At 36.5% G+C, this 18,518-nt stretch overlaps 2 protein-coding genes across 8 annotated transcripts; one reads left to right on the top strand and one right to left on the bottom strand.

The window, feature by feature from the left end:
- Positions 1-631: 631 nt before the first annotated feature.
- Positions 632-6,896, bottom strand: LOC105205384 (caprin homolog). Of its 2 annotated transcripts, none has more exons than XM_011174740.3 (6): positions 6,728-6,896; positions 5,722-5,940; positions 4,270-4,623; positions 2,922-3,692; positions 2,554-2,839; positions 632-2,385 (listed from the first exon to the last, which is right to left on the bottom strand). In XM_011174740.3, exons 1-6 carry the CDS (start codon positions 6,839-6,841, stop codon positions 2,165-2,167), a joined length of 1,965 nt encoding a protein of 654 aa, XP_011173042.1. In that variant the 5' UTR covers positions 6,842-6,896; the 3' UTR covers positions 632-2,164. The 2 variants fall into 2 exon arrangements, with proteins under 2 accessions (XP_011173042.1, XP_025995019.1); XM_026139234.2 differs by lacking the exon at positions 6,728-6,896 and adding an exon at positions 6,009-6,685.
- A 2,490-nt stretch (positions 6,897-9,386) lies between these two features.
- LOC105205389 (gonadotropin-releasing hormone II receptor) lies at positions 9,387-17,205 on the top strand. Of its 6 annotated transcripts, none has more exons than XM_026139231.2 (8): positions 9,387-10,222; positions 13,013-13,294; positions 13,411-13,559; positions 13,825-13,930; positions 14,027-14,231; positions 14,817-14,940; positions 15,229-15,361; positions 15,855-16,309. In XM_026139231.2, the coding sequence occupies exons 2-8, from the start codon at positions 13,046-13,048 to the stop codon at positions 16,053-16,055; spliced, it is 1,167 nt and encodes a 388-aa protein (XP_025995016.1). In that variant the 5' UTR covers positions 9,387-10,222; positions 13,013-13,045; the 3' UTR covers positions 16,056-16,309. The 6 variants fall into 6 exon arrangements, with proteins under 6 accessions (XP_025995016.1, XP_039303318.1, XP_011173067.1 ...); XM_039447384.1 differs by lacking the exon at positions 15,855-16,309 and adding an exon at positions 16,633-17,205 and having other exon boundaries at positions 9,430-10,222; XM_011174765.3 differs by lacking the exon at positions 15,855-16,309 and adding an exon at positions 16,316-16,673 and having other exon boundaries at positions 9,463-10,222.
- Positions 17,206-18,518: the final 1,313 nt, after the last annotated feature.

The raw sequence follows: 18,518 nt of genomic DNA, 5'->3' as shown, positions 1-18,518 counted from the left end.
ATGTGGGTTGTTGTCCGTGCTAACATCCACACTGTTTTTAACGGCGGGTTGCAAAATGGATGTGACACGTAGTTCCCATTCTGATCAGAATAAATGTGCGTCACTAGTGTACGGGAGTTTCGAGTTTCGAAGCGTTATAGGAAAAAGGCCGCCGTGGCTGCTCTCAGGTTCCTCTCTGACTGCAGTAAATCAATATTGATCAATATCAATCAATCACATTGCGAGATAGATGTCTAACACACGTACAAACAAGTTTTCTTCCTGCATATATTGATAACACGTTATGCATGTAAATAAAAAATATGTAAATATGCTTTATTCAACATTTTATATTTTTAAGCTATAAGTAAATGATATTAAACACATCTTTGCGAAAATAATATTAATTTAAGCGACATCAACGTTAAGAAACATAATAGTAATAAAACATTTAGTAACAATTCAGTCACAAAATATTAATATCAATTAAATTTTATTATGAAAAAAACATAAATGTAATATTATGTTGAGTAGCACTTCAGCCATAAATTATTAAAAATTATATTAAAAACATAAACACTACATATCAAAATATTTTTGTAGGAATGAAATAGAATAATATTATCATTTTGTGAATAAGTAGGCCAATTAATGCGGTTGAATTAGATCTTTATTTGGAAGATACACAGGTATTCATAGGATAGTTTAACATAATCAAGATAGAGAAGGTTGGGATGGACAGTGATTAAACACAAATGTACAAACGAAATACAATAAACAGTACTTTTCATCGGTGTGGTGCGTGGCTTATTGGCGGCGCAATATAAGAAACATTTTTTTTTCTCTCTCTTTCTCTTCATCTTTCTTCTCCTGGATCTAGTTAATAATTGTACAATAAACTCGACTTATATGCTAAAGCCTCGCACACTAATTGTTTCCTCCGTTTTAAAAATAATCATATGTTTCTTCCATTTTCCAATACAAAAAAAATCAGGTAATGCATTACATCGTAAACGAAGACATTGCACTGCAATCTCTTTCGCTTAGCCGTGGGCGTTGTGTACGCGATCACCGTAAAGAATTTTGGAATCACCCAGAAAAAATGGGAGGAGCGACAGCAGATCGTAATACACATGTTATCACGACATACATACATACACACACACATACATATATATATATATATATATATATATATATATATATATATATATATATATGTCGTGAATTACTTACTACTCCCAAACTACTATTTTCTCAATAAATTTTGATTTACGTTTGTCTCAAATTCGTACGCCAGACAAAAATATCCTTAGCAGTTCAGAAGGCGTTGCTTCGCTGTATCCTCATTTTTTCTAGTATCTAAAATTCTTTTTTAAATGAACGCAAGACAGAAAGATGGTCGTGCCTATATATACTTATAATCTTAACGTTATTTTTAAATATGTTCTTGTAGTCTTTACATGAAATGTTTGTATGAGTTCTCGTTTTTTTTTGTATTTTTTTATAATAAAATTATTTTTCTAATCTTTGTAAATCAGCTGTTGTTGCCCTGTGAAACCTGCCTTCTGTCATAATACATTAATACTTGCACGGTAGGTTCACACGTAATGAATTTGGTAGATTTTCCTTCATATATCACAATGTTATCTCTGCATCTTTTTTATCAACATTAACCTTCTTCCCGTAATTACAAACACCAAATTCAAATACAAAGTTTCATTTGTTCAATGTCATATTTAAGAAATATCCTAAGCCGCAAGTTTCTGCAAATGCCAATAAAAAATTCTTTGAATTTTCATGTCATACGTAGCTCTGTACAACACACATCAGATGCAAGATTATATTTTGTATATAACTAATAAACTCTTTATCTTCTAAGAGTTATTTAATACACGTGTGAATATGTAATACATAAAAAAAACGTGTAATACAGTTAAATCTGTATTACAAAAAAAAACTAACATTCCACTTAATCAATCTCTTTAATATCAAAGTTATTATTGTGTATAATATTCTTAAGCATGCAATACTGCACGGTATCAACTACTTTAAAGTTCCATATTGCAAATGCATTGTCTCGACTTAAGCTTTTTCATAAATAGACAGTTGAATCGTAATCGCAGAGCATCATTAGTGTGTTTACTGTGCATTTACGCTAGCTGTAATGTTCCTTTTTTCTCCTTTATTGCGTGTGAGGCTTTCCGCGTGACACGTATCCACCACGGTTGCTCCCCCTTTGTCCTCTGAATTGTCCGCGACCAACGCGGTCGTTACGTGTACCTCTTGAGCCTCCGCCACTGCCACGTTTGAAACCGGTATTATATCCGTTATTTCCTTCGTTGTTACCCCAGGTACGCTGCTGATATCCGTTTTGGTAGTTATTCTCATTGCGATAATATGAGCCTGGAAGAAAAATTAATCTCTTTAGTCTTTGAATTAAGATTTAAAAAATATTGAGTTTTTAAAAAATATTGAACTTTTAAAAAATATTAAACAAAAAACTTAAGTTTCATAAAAAAAGAAAGATTATAAAAAGACAATTTAATCTGTATTAAAACAGTAATTCTTTACCTTGTCCTGCGCGTCCATTTTGCTGATAATTTCCCCTGCCCCTGCTATTATAACTATTAGAGGTTCCTCTTCTGCCTCCTCTTCCTCTGTATCCACCACGTTGGTCAGACGCCCAAGACTGTTGAGATGTTTGTTGCGATGCTTGCTGACAATCTTGAACAGATTGCTGCTGTTGATCAGTCTGATTCCAGTCATTGGTCTCGGTCATCTGACACCAATCAATAGATTCATTTTGCTGTTCCAATGATGATTCAGAAATTTCATTTTGACCATTTTCGACCTTTTCCTAGAAGAATTCATAAGTCACCAAAAATTAATAATGAAATAAATATAAAATGTATTAATTAACTTTATGCCGCGAATGTTACCTCTGTGGATGTTGGAGCTTCTTGTGCATGTGTTTGCTCATTAAAATTCTGCATTTGACCTTGCTGCGGTAGTTGCGCAGCATTTTGTTGCTGTTGTGGCTGTTGAGGCTGAAAACCTGTCGGATGTTGCGGGCTATATTGCATATTCGGCTGCTGATGAGAAGGTGGCATCGGAATCGGAGGTGGTGGATTAGGATTCGCAAAACCAGGAATGTGCGATATATCCTGCGGTGGTTGATGTTGATATATGACCTGTTGAGGTACACCCACAGGCGCATTTGCGAAGTTCTGATTTGTGAAGGTTTGCGTGGGAATGGGCGCATTAACTGTGGGAGGAATGTGTGGTACGATGGGTGTTTGCGATGTGACATCCGAATCAAGTTCAGATTCCTGCAAGAAAAAGAAGTTGGGCGTGCCTATAACGTCATTGATACGGGGCGCCGGCGGAGGCTGCTGTTGAGATTGCTGAGCTTGCTGTTGCTGCTGCTGTTGCTGTTGCGGTTGCGGAACAAAGTTAGTGGCATTCGTATAAAAAGGAGTATCAACCGGCGCGGCTGGATGAGGTGGCATGGGCTGCGGAACAACTGGTATGGGTCCCGAGACTGGAGCGGCACCAGAAACAACGGGAAGCGTGGTAACTTGGACTGGAAAATTTGGAATAGGTATTATGGATTCTGGTGGAATGTGCCTGTCATTGCCATTGCTATACTCCTCATTGACCTGTTCCTGCGTTGCATTGGTAATGTTGGTCTCCGTCACAGTCTCAATAATCTGTACAAATATAAAATCATTAGATTATACGGGATGTTCAGAAAAAACCATTCAGTATTTATGTAGTAGATAGCACACCACACTGAGTAAAAAAACCTTGAAAAAATGAACATAGGTCAAAAGCTCAACCGTTTTTTGAGATATAAACATTTTTGTATATTAGCATTATGAATGACTTACTAGCTTCTATGTGATGTATGAAATGTTTACCTCAGTGTTTATAAACTGCGTTTTGTACATTCTTATTTCGACTTATGTTCACTTAAGTTTTTTTACTCAGTATGGTGTGTACTGTCTACCATATAAATACTGAATTTTGTTAAACACATATATGAGATTATAGATTCAACATGTGTCAAAGCAGATAGTAAATAAAAGAGAATAATATTTAAAAATATGTGTAAAGTGACATGGCTCAATGTAAAAACGCTCGACTCATAATCAACGAGTTCAGGTTTGGTCCCAACCGTCACTTCACATATATTTAATTTTATAATATTGATCAAAGAGTGATTAAAATAATATAGATCTTTCTATATTAAATCTAAGAATCTGATTGAACAACTAAATTCAATACCTCTTCCATGGGTGTTGCCTCCGAACATTCGTGAACTTGATCAAAGTAGCCACATTGATTGATTTTGGCGATGATCTCCTTCAATTTATTGTACGTAGTGCCAATAACTTCACGTTGCTTTCCGTCCACGATCGCAACATAATGCTCGGCCACTTTTTGCGCTTGCTGAGCAAATGTCAGATCGCCTTCCTCACGCTGATGTTTTATGATTATCTCATTATATAAACTGTCGAGGTACTTGAATTCCTCTTCCGACAGTTTTATAGCGCCGTTCTTTCCGTGAAAGAAGTCGTCTCTCACGGAATCTGTGTTTATGCTTATCAAGACATGTTGAGTAAGTAGTACTTCCTTCACCTACAATCAATACCATATTTTCTTAAACTCGAATCTTATATGATACACACAATATAATTTTATGATAAGAATAGTAACTACATTTTTTAGGGTAAACAATCATCTGGAATGTTATTTACTGTTTAAAAAAAGTCATTGTTATATATTGTAAATTATTGATTGTTTTATAATTTATTAATATCTAAAGATATTATAAATATAGGTTTAATCAATATTTTCTGAAAAAAGAAAGCCAAAAAATAAACAAATAGAAAGACATTAAGCAGCTTATTATAATAGTATTTCTAAAAAAAATAAAAGTATCAGTTAATAAAACACTTTTATGTTGCAAATTTTTGATGGAATATGTATTTAAAAGTTTGTAAATAGTTTTAAAAAAAACGAAAAATATTATGTAAAAAATATGTAATATCCAATTTGTCACAACTTAAAAGAAGGCTAAATCACTATTATATAAGTCATTTATGTTTGCTCTTTTATAATTAATAAAAATGGTTTATTTTTATTATATTTATTATACATATTATATAAACATAAAAATTATATAAAAATTATTTTTCAATAAAAACAAACATTTTAGGAACATAATTTAATCTTTTTGTATTGCATAAAGATATTAATAATTTATAATACTTTTTAATCCAAACCTCATTAAAAACCTTATTTCAAATTTATAATATATACTCTTACTTGATTTGTTATACTTAGTATGTAAATGGTTTAGTCATCTGGAATTTTCTACACTTTAACTAGTTTTAATAGCTTGATATTATAAATTGTATCTATTGCACAGATTAGGTCTCAGAAATTTCAATTAAAAGGTGAGGATATTATTATACTTGTATAACAAAATTTTTTTAGCATGTTGATTGATTGTAGGATAAAAGATTTCTAGAGATTCAAAAATTTCTCGATTTAAAAGCCAATCAACATGCTTAAAAAATGTGTTGTATGACAAATGTAACAATACCCTAAATATAAATTCCTGATCAGTAAGAAAAACTGTGCTGTATTTTTTCTGACTTTGGGTGTAAAAAAACAAGTGACCATTTTCGAGTTAAATAATATTAATATACAAATAATATGTAAATAATATACCTTTGCAATGTCCTGTTGCATACGCTCAACAGCCTCTTTCCTTGCCAGTTTTTTCTGTTGTTTAACCGCATCATTGGCAATGTTGACGATTTGCTTATACAAGTCCCGAGTAATGTCCAACGTTTGAAGCACCTCATCGTATTTTGCCACAGCAGTCTTTTGGTCTGCATTCAATTCCCTTCCATTTTTCTGCAGGTCCCTATACGACTCGAGCTTCCCCTAAATTTAAGAAATATATTTTGTAGAGCCATCCAATTCCTTCCAAATAACTGAATGCTGATAATTACCACGCGTACTCGATATTACATATCGTAAGTCATGAAACAAACGTTACATTTACATTGTGTTCATGTCATGCCAAACAGTAATAAAACTAGGTAATCAGTAACGTGAAATACGGCGAAAGTTCAGACATACGCCGAAGCATGCATCGGGAGCTCCGACGCTCAGTGATGCTTCACGAACACGCGCACGTTAACGAAATCGCGCGACAAAGCAACATCGACATGTTCAACGCGAACGAACTGGAAACCGAGAAATGCCGGACGCCGATCGCGAGGACTCCGCGTGCAGCAGCGTGATTTTGAGGCGTGTACAATCGTCGGCGGACGTTGCCGTCGGATCGCGTGCCGGCGTCGCGTCCCGTCGAGGGCGGTAAGAAAAGCGTGTCGCGCATAAAGAAACGTCGTCGCACGTAGACCGCGTTACACCGCCATGATATGAGGTTGGCGACGATCAAGTCCGGCGTTTTGTCCAGAAGCCTGCGAGATCCGCGATTGTTCGGCCGCACGTAGTCGAGGATCGCGGCTCGACGACGCCGGAGCGGGCGGCAACGTGGACAAAGAAGCCTCGGTGCGCGTTGCACGCATCCTTGAAAAATCGAGGCGCGCGAGCACATGGCATGTCGCGGGATCATGGCGGATCACCGCGGTGAGAAAGCCACGGCGGCTGACAGATCGACTTTTGTCTGCAATTACGACCCGGACGGCCGCGACGCTGTATTTACCTTACGCTTCTCAAGATTCCGTATCTTGTGCTCGATTACAATGATCGCTTGGCGTAAGGGTTCCACGGTCTCCGTAGAGGCCTGTTTTTCTAGTTTGGGGTTGGCAGAAGGCATCCTTCACGGGCAACAATCACGAACTGGAGAAATGGTAACCGAGTTGAGTTGAACTGAGCAGCGAGTGGAGCGGGGCGAGGGAGGGGGTAAGTGGGACGACGGAATGGCGGGCCGAACGTTTCCGAATAATGAGGATTCGCATGCGCGACGACACATTAAAATTTTGTCCAGACAAAATTGCACACAGACACAGCCCATTTTCGGAGAAGTGATTCTGTCTTTCTCTCTTCCTTCCGTTTCTCCAAAAATTGCGAAATCTACGTGAATTGGCGTTGAAAAAACGACTTTAAAAACTGTGTAGAAAAAAATTAGATTAACTCTGATTAAATTTCGATTAATTAAATTTACATAATTTAATCAGTAGAATTTAAAACAAAATTTTTCCTTTGCATAATTTATTCTCTAGTCTAGTTTTTATTTTAAACAATACAATAATGATTTTATCTATGTTAATATAAAATACTGCAAATATTTTACTCAATAGATTAATTACTTTTTATACATATGTTATTTTCTCTTTTATTTGTGAAAAATTATACTATTTTTGCTTGTCTTATTTCTATTTCGAAGCAGCTAATGAAAAGAACACGTTTCTGTATGGTGTGTTCCGAAATGCTGCTATAAACAAGAAATCTAAACTCTTCTCTTGGAAGAAAATTTTCAGCGCCATCGTAGTGAATGCGCAAGTGATGAACTGAAGTCAACCACGTGATGAAGGAGCGGGAAACTGGTATCGTATTTAAATTTACGCGCGCCTCTACACGCTTATATAAATGTAATAAAGTATTTCTAAATTAACGCGGAAACTTATGACATTCTACTGTATTTCTTGCAGTAGATATTAAAAATAATATCTAATTTTACGTAACCGAATCTGATTTCGTGAAACAGACTGATCCTGCTTTCGATAATAAATCAGCAATAAATCTTTGAATAACAGTTCTACAGTATAATAATTACGGTCTAAATTATTGATGGAGCGGTACTTATTTCTTTTGTTCTTTTCTTTTTTAACAAAAACAGACTATTTATGATGAGTGTATTACATCACATGGCAAGTGCTATGGATTTTAACTACATAACTTTAGATTTCAAGTTGCGTCACACTATTTTTATTCTTCTTATCATTATTCATGTGCACGTGAGTTTCATGTGCTGATGATTAATGCATTTAGCAGTAGAAAATTTTCCTGCATACGGTCAGCGACGTTTTGCTAGTCTTTGCATTTGTTAGTACCTCGTGGATGTTTACACTAAGCTGCTTTGCGGAAAGATATATAAAACGATATATTAGATGAAAACATTACGAAGTTAATAAAGTGTTCACAGTCCAGATTAAACATGTAATTTTTTTTACTTAATTTGTAGTTTTTTAAATTAATTATACTTCAAAGTTGATAACATCGTGGTTGTAATCCAATAATTTTTAGCTTCTCAATATTATTTTAATATGAAAATTAAGAGTTACATACATGTTCTCAACTTTCAAAAAAATAAATTTTTTATCTTAAATCATTCTTTATAGTGTCTAAAATACGAGAAAAAAGTGGGAAATTCCCTAAACACATAATTCACTTACATGAATTTTCTTTGTCAAACTTTAAACGCATTTTTCTCAAATCTATGTTTTGAAAGTCTTAGAGCATCACAAGTTTTAACTTGTTCTAAAACAAGTTATAAAACAACCCTGATAAAAAAGAACCGATAGAAAATGATAGAAAGTGCCAAAAACCTGATTCAAAAACAATAGGATTCTATCGTTTTGATAGAATTCTATTGTTTTTGAATCAGGTTTCTGGCACTTTCTATCGTTTTCTATCGATTTTTTTTATCAGGGAAGGTTACACTTGTGTAAAATGCAATTCTCTACGACTTGTCGAATGGCTTTTTAAAATTGTATTAACAGTTAAAGGTGGAAAATTTGTATATAAAATTAAACTTTTTTTAAATTCTATAACCTTTTAATTTCTTCAAAACTTTGAAATTCAGCCCGTCAAGTCTTAATGATACAATGGTTCTAAAGACTTTTAATCATTTTTAAAAATTTTGTTTTATAGAATTCTAAAACACTAAGACCAGAGAGATGGACCCGAGATCAGCCTCAGTAAAAATTAATTTAAATAAGTCAAAACAGTTTCAAAAAAATTTTTTTTTACAAATTAATAATTAATAAAACATGTCTTTATTGTAGATATTAGATTTATTAAATATCCTTTCCAAAAATATTTCCAAGAGTCTGTAATTTTTCAACATTGAGAAGGAAAGTAACTTCTTAAATAAAAAATTATTATGACAATTCTGTTTGCTAAAGATATTTAGTGTAATAAAAAAATATTAAATTTTACGACTTTTGGAAATTTCAAGTGTTACAACGCAGAATACTTTCTCCGTGCCACAATTAGAAACTGATGAAGAATTGGTAGCGTGGGAACAACATCTGTGGGAATCTATGACGAAAGCTCCGAATACGAAGACATTCTTGTCTCTCCAAATAGACGAACCCGCCCGCGTGCGATTCATTCAAGTTGATCTCCGCCTGTGCCCCGAATGGTCACTCCGGTCATACTCCGGTTGTGTACTCTACCGATCGCACTGTCTCCGGCACGTTAGTCCTATCAGCGGAGATTTGACACTTGACCCTTGACGCTGGCCTAAGTGTCGGCGGGTAAATCGCGAGCGTTCCGCGGGATCGGCAGTCCCGCGTCGATCATCGAGCGCTTAATTACACTGGTGCCGAATTCCGTCGTCTAGCAGCCGATGATCACGTGCGTCCGCATCATGCACGATCTCATCCCCCCGCATTAATGCAAAATTCGCGATATTCCCCCGACGACGTCGCGTCCGACTTTCGAGACGTAGAAGGTGAACGATAAGCGCGCCTCTTCTTTCTCCTATCCTTCCTTTTTTTGTGTCTCGTCGCGATACGGAATTTTTTTTTCCCCGACTGTTTTGTCGAGATGATGTGTGCCAGCGTACGCGATGATCCCAGTTGAGAAAACGGATTAAGGCCACGCACGTGAAGAACGCACTCGCAATTGCCGCGGATATTCGCACCAAGCATGAGACGACGCGGTTGAGGATTATCCGCGGCAGCGAGATAATCGGCGAATGGAAGTTGACATTTTAACGAAGAAGCTTCGATGCAGTTAACAAGATTTTAAGTCACAAGGACAGTACCAGATTTCTTTAGCGCCGAAATCTGTCGAAAGCTGACCGACCCCCCCCCCCTGAAGCGGCGACACGAGTTGATTAATCTTGCTTTGGCAATTCGATCATCAGAATTATTAATCGCACAAATTGCAGTCTACGATTGAAAATCTAGTGTTAAGGAGAACATCAAGAATAAATTGGAGCTCCATCGAAGCTGCGAGATTGCATCGAGTAAGGATTTATTCATGTCAATTTAAAATCATGTCATGGTCCTTCTCTATCTTCTCATCGAAAGAGATACGCGATTTATATGTGCGTACAATTTTTTTCCCGACTTTCTTGCAGTCTGTATTTTTGTCAAACGAAAGAATAAGTACTTGGGGATAGCGTTTCTTTTTTATATATTTATTACTGAAAATACACATTTAGAAACATCTCTAAGAGAAACTGAGAGAAAAACTATAAATCGTATTGTCTTCTCGTCGCAGTTATTTATCACTTCTTATTAAGAGAAAATCGTCACAGACGTCGTCGGCATCGACGTTTTGTCATATCACAGTTACATTCACTGTTTGCAAAAACAACTAACAGCAAATTATTATCAGAGACGTAGAAATTATTGGTTTTTCTTCATTTCGAAAAAAATGAATAATTTTTGCGATTCGTATCGATTCGTTTTCGTCCTCTTATTTTTCTTTTTTACGTCGTACAAATTCTCTTAACTTTTAAATATTTCTCATTTATAATTTGACATCTTTTGCGCAACACGTCACAAATACGCTGAACATTAATCAGGTTTCATTGCCCGACGAATTACATTATATCGATACGTCGATACGTGAGTTCGTGCGAGAGAGGGATCCTTAATTGAACTATATCAACCATTCTATTTCGATAGAACCACATCCTGCGCACGACATTTTACGTCATATAAAATCCTATAATAAATTAATAAATTCCCCTTCGTACTGTCAAGTTATTCGACATAATTGCTAACATGTAATTGCAAAGTGCAGCGCACTCTTTCTCTAATGAACGATACCCATAATCTCGTAAACAAAGCTTCTAGTTTCTAATCTAATCTAGGCCTTCTTGGGCGAAAACATCTAACTGTTTTTCTTTTTCTTTTGTGAAATAAATTGCGTAAACAATCGCGATTATTTGAACCGAAATCGAGGCAGATCAGTTAGCGCCTCCCACCTCTCTCTCTCTCTCTTTCTCTCTCTCTCTCTCTCTCTCTCTCTCTCTCTCTCTCTATTCGCGACACATTGTGAAAATAACGAGAATCTAGATAAGGGTTGCGACAATTATCGACATGCGCCGAAGAAAATTATTTTCCTCTGACATATTGAAATCTCTGATCGAACATTTCGTACTATATGGACTCGGCACATTCTGCGTTGTAAAAAATTTGTATGTCGAAAATGGAGAAGCAGCTTTTTGCATCAATTTTGTTCCAAAACTCGCCGACCTCGTGTAAATAATATTACGCTTAGTATTTCTCCCAACCGTTTTCCTTCATAGTCTACTCGCGGCGATAGTGTTGGTGTAATAATTCTACCAAAACAAGCGCAATTATATCACTCGTATCCCGAAGAAATCGCATACCACGATTAAACGAAGTTTATTACATCAAATTAATTGAAGAAAAACAACTCGTTGACGATATCTCAACGTGTTCCCCCGATGCACTTTGTGCCTCGGGGCCGAAGTTTAGTTTCGTGTTTCTGCGCATGTTTAGCATGATGTAAGGCGGATTTGGTACTTTGGAACGCGATCCACATTGGTTTTAATATCAAGATTCGCGCAACAGTGCGGAATTGTAAGAGATAAGGTTTTCGCTTTCTCTAATCTCCCGTCTTAAGTTTTTTTTTTCCTTTTTAATGCAATAAAAGCGAGCGCGGCCATAGCCATTTCTCTCGGAGAACAGTTTACAAACGGTCACAAAAGGTTGCAGACTAATTCGAGCTTCAACACCTACGACACGCTCGGACCTGCGCTGAAGCTCCGGTATGTCAGCGAGATGTGAGCAAAACGAATCAGTATTATGACACACCCCGCACGATGAGGGTTCGTTATCAATAGCGCGCGGGGGCGAGACGATTACAAGTAGATCGCGATCGGCGGATGTTGCTTCGAAGTATATTGGTTTGCGCTGCAAAATCGGTACGCTCTGCCGAGCTGATTTACGATGTAAATCAAGACTTATGCGATCGTTCAACCCGGAACTGTACAACGTGAAGGCGATTCCACCCCCCGATTTCTCGCGTAAGATATAAAATGACATAGTCTCATATTTTTTGGCATATTATTTTTTTTGTTCATGCATTAAGTTACATTTTTATATTTAAATGTTTTTTTTTAAGGATAACTGAACAGACGCTAATTTTAAAAGTTAAAAAAGTTTTTCATCAAAATCGGATTACATTTACGGATTAAACGTAGATAGAAAAGAACGTTAATTTACCTCAGCAATAATAAAAGATAATAGATAAGATTAAGATAAATATTTAAAAGATCTTTTTATATTTAAATCTTATTATTTTCTTTGCGTTTAGTTATCCACGTTTAGATTAGTCGAGTCGCAGATTGCTTCTTAATGTAATGCAACCCTTCGAACATGATGTAACGTTGCCGCTATATCTAAATGCCAAATCATTAAACACAAATAAACACGATCTGGCAAACATTCGTCACGATGAGACGTGAATGCCTCCGCGCGAATTGTTGCGTATTCCGCTGGAACAGATTCTCTTTAGATGCATTAGCCCGATCTATTATTTCCCAAACTTCTCGAGCTAAAAGTGTGTGCATGAGATACCTCGAATTCACATGTTCATATCTCGAATTCAGTAGACATTACAAACCACAATCTCTTCAATATTTTCTTCATCATCTGCGTCGTATAAACTTCAAGGTCAAACTTGAAAGAATTTTTCGAAATAATCCCTTCATTAAAACGACATAGCTGCAAGGAACATTTGCAAGAGATATATCTTTTAATAAGATTAAACGTGACAGTTTCAGATAATTGATAATTTAATCTGCAACGACATGGGAAACGTAATACAATTAGGCGACACCGATGACGGGGAGAGCCTCAAGTGCAACGACACGGTTCACGCGGGCCTGCCAATCGAGTTACGCTTCAACGGCAGCCACTTGGTGACGATAATCACTTACAGCATCCTGATGGTGATATCGGCCATCGGAAATATTTCCGTGCTAACCATAATAAAGAAACGCAAGTCCAAGTCCAGGATACAGAATCTCGTAATGCACTTGTCGATCGCTGACCTCTTTGTAAGTATAACGACACTCGAGCACAAATAACTCGTGATAAAGTAATCGTGCCGCTCGCGATTCGCGCTTAAATTTAGAAACTGACATGAGACGTGTCGCATCTTATCGTCATCTAGGTGACGTTCCTGATGATGCCGTTCGAAATCGGATGGGCGAGCACGGTATCCTGGGAAGCAGGGGATGCGATGTGTCGCATAATGGCTTTTTTCAGGACGTTCGGCCTGTATCTTTCGTCCTTCGTGATAGTCTGCATAAGCATAGACAGGTTAATTCCTTAACATCATATCTCGTAGAGTGAAAAATCACTCAGAAATTACACAAGCTCACAATTTTCAATGTATATGAGTTATTTTTTATTCTAGAAATGAATTTTAACTTTTATTAAAGTGCATGGCAAATCATTCAAAAAATCTCACAAGTCTCAAGTTTCACTTTTTTAAAGAACATATTAACACGATTTGCGAGATTTTAAGTGATCACAATGTAAATTAGTAAATAAGACTACGCGTTCACGTAGCTTCATCTTCTAGATATTACGCCGTAATGCGACCCCTCCAGATACTAGACGTTTACCGGAGAGGGAAGATATTGCTGATGCTCGCGTGGATTGGCTCCGTACTTTGTTCCTTGCCACAGGTGCACTTACTTTTACGCAAACATTATTACAAGATGTCAAAGTCGTTTCTCTTTTATGACTGACATTAAACAGCGTGTGTCTCCGTTCTCCCGTAGATGTTGGTGTTCCATCTCGAGACGCATCCGAATTTCACCTGTTATACCCAATGTGTAACGTTCAATGTCTTCCCGTCGTACGCGCATGAAATTTCATACAGTTTGTTCGTCATGCTAGCGATGTATTGGTTTCCCCTGATTGTAATATTCTATACTTATACCAGTATTTTCATGGAGATCTGCCGTAGGTCTGAGGAAAGCGAAGGTAATTGGAGGGTTTCCTATGAAAATTTAAAGCAAGTCCGAAAAGTTAAATTTTCAAGGAACAAAAATCTTCTCAGCTTCAAACCGTTCATTGTATAAATGTGATAATTTTTCTTCGAACATAGATATAAAAACATAGTTCTAGACTTTAATATTTTAAAAACCCATTTCAAAAACAATACATCTAGACTTATTTGACTCTTGCGAGAATTTTATATTTATTACTTATTTATTCCACTTACGTAATATATATTGTTCATTTATCCTTTTTAAGAATATTAAAATTTATAACAGAAATTTTGTATTGATTAACTATTTATATTTATATCTTCCGTTTCTCTTTAATCATTGCCAGAACAAAATTGATTACATTGCAACGTTACTGATAAAAAATGATTTGAAATAATGGACTTGGTTTTCGTAGGAAATTTTTTATATTTATCACGCTGTAAAAATATTTGAACTTTTTTGTAATTGCTATTTCTGATTTTATTTATCAGATGTAATGGTATCAGATGTAATGGTCGTTTAATACATATTAATGAATAAAATAAACGCAATGTACTGAAACAAGCGTTTTTTACAGACAGAATACGTCGTTCCTCGAGCGGTTTTCTAAGCCGTGCGCGAGTACGCACTTTAAAAATGACGATAACCATTATCGCCGTCTTCATTATCTGCTGGAGTCCTTACTACGTGATGAGCGTTTGGTGAGTTTGCGATTACTTTCACAATATTTTTTCTATCAACACTAAAAATTAATCGTGAAACTAGAGCAGCAATACACAAGTTCCAAAAGTCAACAATATCTCTGAACCGATTATGCAGACGTAAGAATAAAATATACATGCGATGATACTAGCGACTTTGACGCGGTTGTTCACGGTCATCATTATACAGATACGCAAATTCCGTCTTACGAAAAGAAAAATAACATATCAGATTGACAAACTCACTACTGAATTCTATGATCTTTATCGGCGAACACGTGCTAACAGGTACTGGATCGATCGATCGTCGGCCCTCAAAGTCGACCCACGCATTCAGAGAGCTCTTTTCTTCTTCGCGTGCACCAACTCCAGCATGAATCCCATCATCTATGGCATCTTCAATATACGCCAGAGGAACAGAGTAAGTATCTATCTCGAATAACGGCGTAAACTCTCAATAAAGCTTCTCCAGCTCGAGATATCAATAACATCGTTACATAATATTTCATTTAAAATCACGTATTACTTAATCGGCAAAATTTTGCATGAAGGATTCAGATGTTCGACTTGCGTACGTGACGATCTTGCAGCCGATGTTAATAAAATCTATAGTCAGTTCGAGCGTGAAATGGAACTCGATTCAGGACGAATTCGCGTAATTGTCGCGTTAATTCGATTATCCGCGCTCTATGTGTCGTTAACGAGTGCAACGTTTGCAATTGCAACAGATATTTTAACGCCTTACGAATATAAGGGGTCTACATCATCGCTTGCATTATAAAAGAAGTGTAATTTTCCATAAATCATGGGGCTATTTTCGAATTAAATTTAAAAAAAGGTATACTAACACGTTTTTTTTTTTTTTTTTTACTAACGCATTCAAGCTAACAACTGCCTGTTGCCTGTACTTGCAGACAAAGCTACAGTCCTATCCTCTTCTGAGGCCCATCAACACGACCATGGAACTTCCGGTCGTTGCGTATGCCAGAGATTCCATTTTCACCGTTTTCATAATAGCCTTGCCAGTCCTCTTTAACCCTCCGACCTCGTATAACAGACGCTCATCGCATGATCGCAATGGTAATTTGTTATCTCGAGTACTGATTGATAAGTAAATCCTCCCCCGCACCGTTTTGCATCCGCATGTTTCCCACGCGCGATTAATATAAGAGTGATCACACATTGTTGCTTTCATGAAGAAATGGAAGAAGCGTAAATTTATAACAGCCGTTACAAAGAGCAAAGACGCCGTGTTACGTCTGCGAAGCAGAAACAAGCATGCAAGGACGTTGTAAAACGGCCGAGCTTTCAAGACGTCGATTAGACGAGATTTGGGCTTTCGACAGCTCCACGAAAATCTCTATTTTCGTTCTAGGCGCCGATGCGTACAGCCACCATCGAGACCCGGGTCACGCCGCTGTCTCTATCAGTCAAACTTCTCGATTGACAAAATGAACGCGACGTACGCCGGCTCGAACAGATACGTCTAAACCGACGGTGTTTGTGCGCAAAATGCCATGCGTTCTTTTACAAAAATAAATTTCAGCGGTAGCGCTATTGCGAGCCTGCATCTTACGGCATGATGGTCGCATTCACGCGCGGATACCGCGCTTTCGAAACGCGAAAGCGCGGATCTATGCGGTACCGTGCGTACGCAGTGCTATTAAAAAGTTCCTCGTCTTACTCTGCCAGATGCGCGATGAGATTAAGCTACAGCGAAATGGATGCATCTGTGATCGATCAAGTCGCGCCCGATGGGAATGCAGATCCTCGGACGGAGTTTCGCGATGAAGACGAAAAAAGAAGGGAGATTTTCCTGGATGAACCGTGTATTCGTTCATCTTTAGATGTATTTATTTTGACGTTAGATAAGAACATTTGAAATAAGAAGACTCTCTAGACTAAGTTATTTTATACGTATTTGTTACGACATAAGCAAACGTTGCAAATGCAACCGCGAACGTGCTTCGTCGGATATGTGTTCTTTTCTTTTCTTTTTTCTATTTTTACATATATATATACACTTTCGCGACACAAGGTTGTGCAAACAAGTTACGTAAGCTACATATACACCGTTTATGTTCCGTATATTTTTATAAGGCAGCAAAATATGTCGAACGAAATGTATGTGTTTGCATTTTGTGCAATTCTGTTTTGTTACTTAAAAACTTCGAAAGAATAAGCACGCGTAGTCAATTTATTGTTTTTCTGTAATAGTTTCTATAAATAAAAAATAAAATTATTGTAATTTATGCTTACAGGCCACCCCATTGTTTGTCATAATTTATATAAAATGATTTAAAACTGAAGAAATAGTTTCATCTTATCTTTTCCTAGATTAAATATATTAGTATGTATATTATCTTAAATAAAAGGTGTTATCTTTTTCAAATATATTGCACAAAAAATAATAGCGCAATATAAAAATGCTCTAAGGCTATAAATTCAAAATCTCTTATAAAAAAAACTTTGTCAGTCAAAAAATTGTGATTTATATGTTCTTTCTTCTTTATTTCAATGTTGATCTTTATTTTTTATCTAAATTCAAAAAGAAATATTTTCTGTCAGATGAAATGATTAGTCATTAAGTGAAACATTTAGAAATGAAAATATTGCAAATAAACTATTTTTATATCCTAAACTGTTTTGCTCAACGTCGATAGTAACTTAAAATTTTTTACATGAAATAATCACAATTCCATCTTTGATTTATGTTAAGTAAATTAAAAATAATATCATATCTTTATTTTATCTAGGATAATATACGTTTGCATCTACAGCTATTGACAAAATTATTAGGCATCCTCGCTTTTTGATAACATTTATAAAGATAGTGTTATTCATTTTCTTTTAATTAAATTGTTAAATAAATAGGGTGCATAATAATTTTGTCAATGGCTGTAATTTATCTGCACCTAAGTTTTAAGTTGTCTAAATGCGACACACTGCAGGCGACACACTGCAGATTATCATCGCTGCATGTGTGCTCGTGTAACGTAATGCGTTGCACGTAATGATATATTCTGGTCCATAACAGGTAAGGAAATCATCATGAGCGTTTTTCCCGGAATCAGACGCATCTCTCTTTTGCCAGCTCATAGCCTGAAGTAAGTTAAATCCTCGTGACTCCGTGCTGGATCTGGTATATATAATGGGCTAGTTACATACATCATATATCAGCTCGCACATATCGTATCCGCAATGTCGGTCAATTAGGATGAAAAATTGATCGCATGGTACGGTGCGGCCGTGCCGCAAAGTCTCGGTCAGCATCCGACATGGCTGAAACGTAGTTAATGACGAAGACGAAATGACGGCGGCGGCTGAAGCGGTCCCTTTCGTTCCGCGTGTTCGCAACGGCACGTGTATCGCGTGTACAAAAAATGCAGCATGAAACGTATCAAAACGCGAAAGCAAAACATCTTGCTACGTTAAATCGGTTAAATGCGATTACAGTTCGCTCGTAATTTATGAGATCTCGCGATGTTACAACAAATTTACTCGCAAATCAAAAGCGTCATCACGTATTAAATGCTTCTGATGAAAGAGAGCTAAAAGAAATTCTCAGAATTTTATAA

The sequence above is a fragment of the Solenopsis invicta genome, chromosome 3 (assembly GCF_016802725.1).
Source record: "Solenopsis invicta isolate M01_SB chromosome 3, UNIL_Sinv_3.0, whole genome shotgun sequence".
NCBI classification, from domain to species: Eukaryota; Metazoa; Arthropoda; class Insecta; order Hymenoptera; family Formicidae; genus Solenopsis; species Solenopsis invicta.
This window is presented reverse-complemented; position numbering and strand designations above follow the sequence as displayed.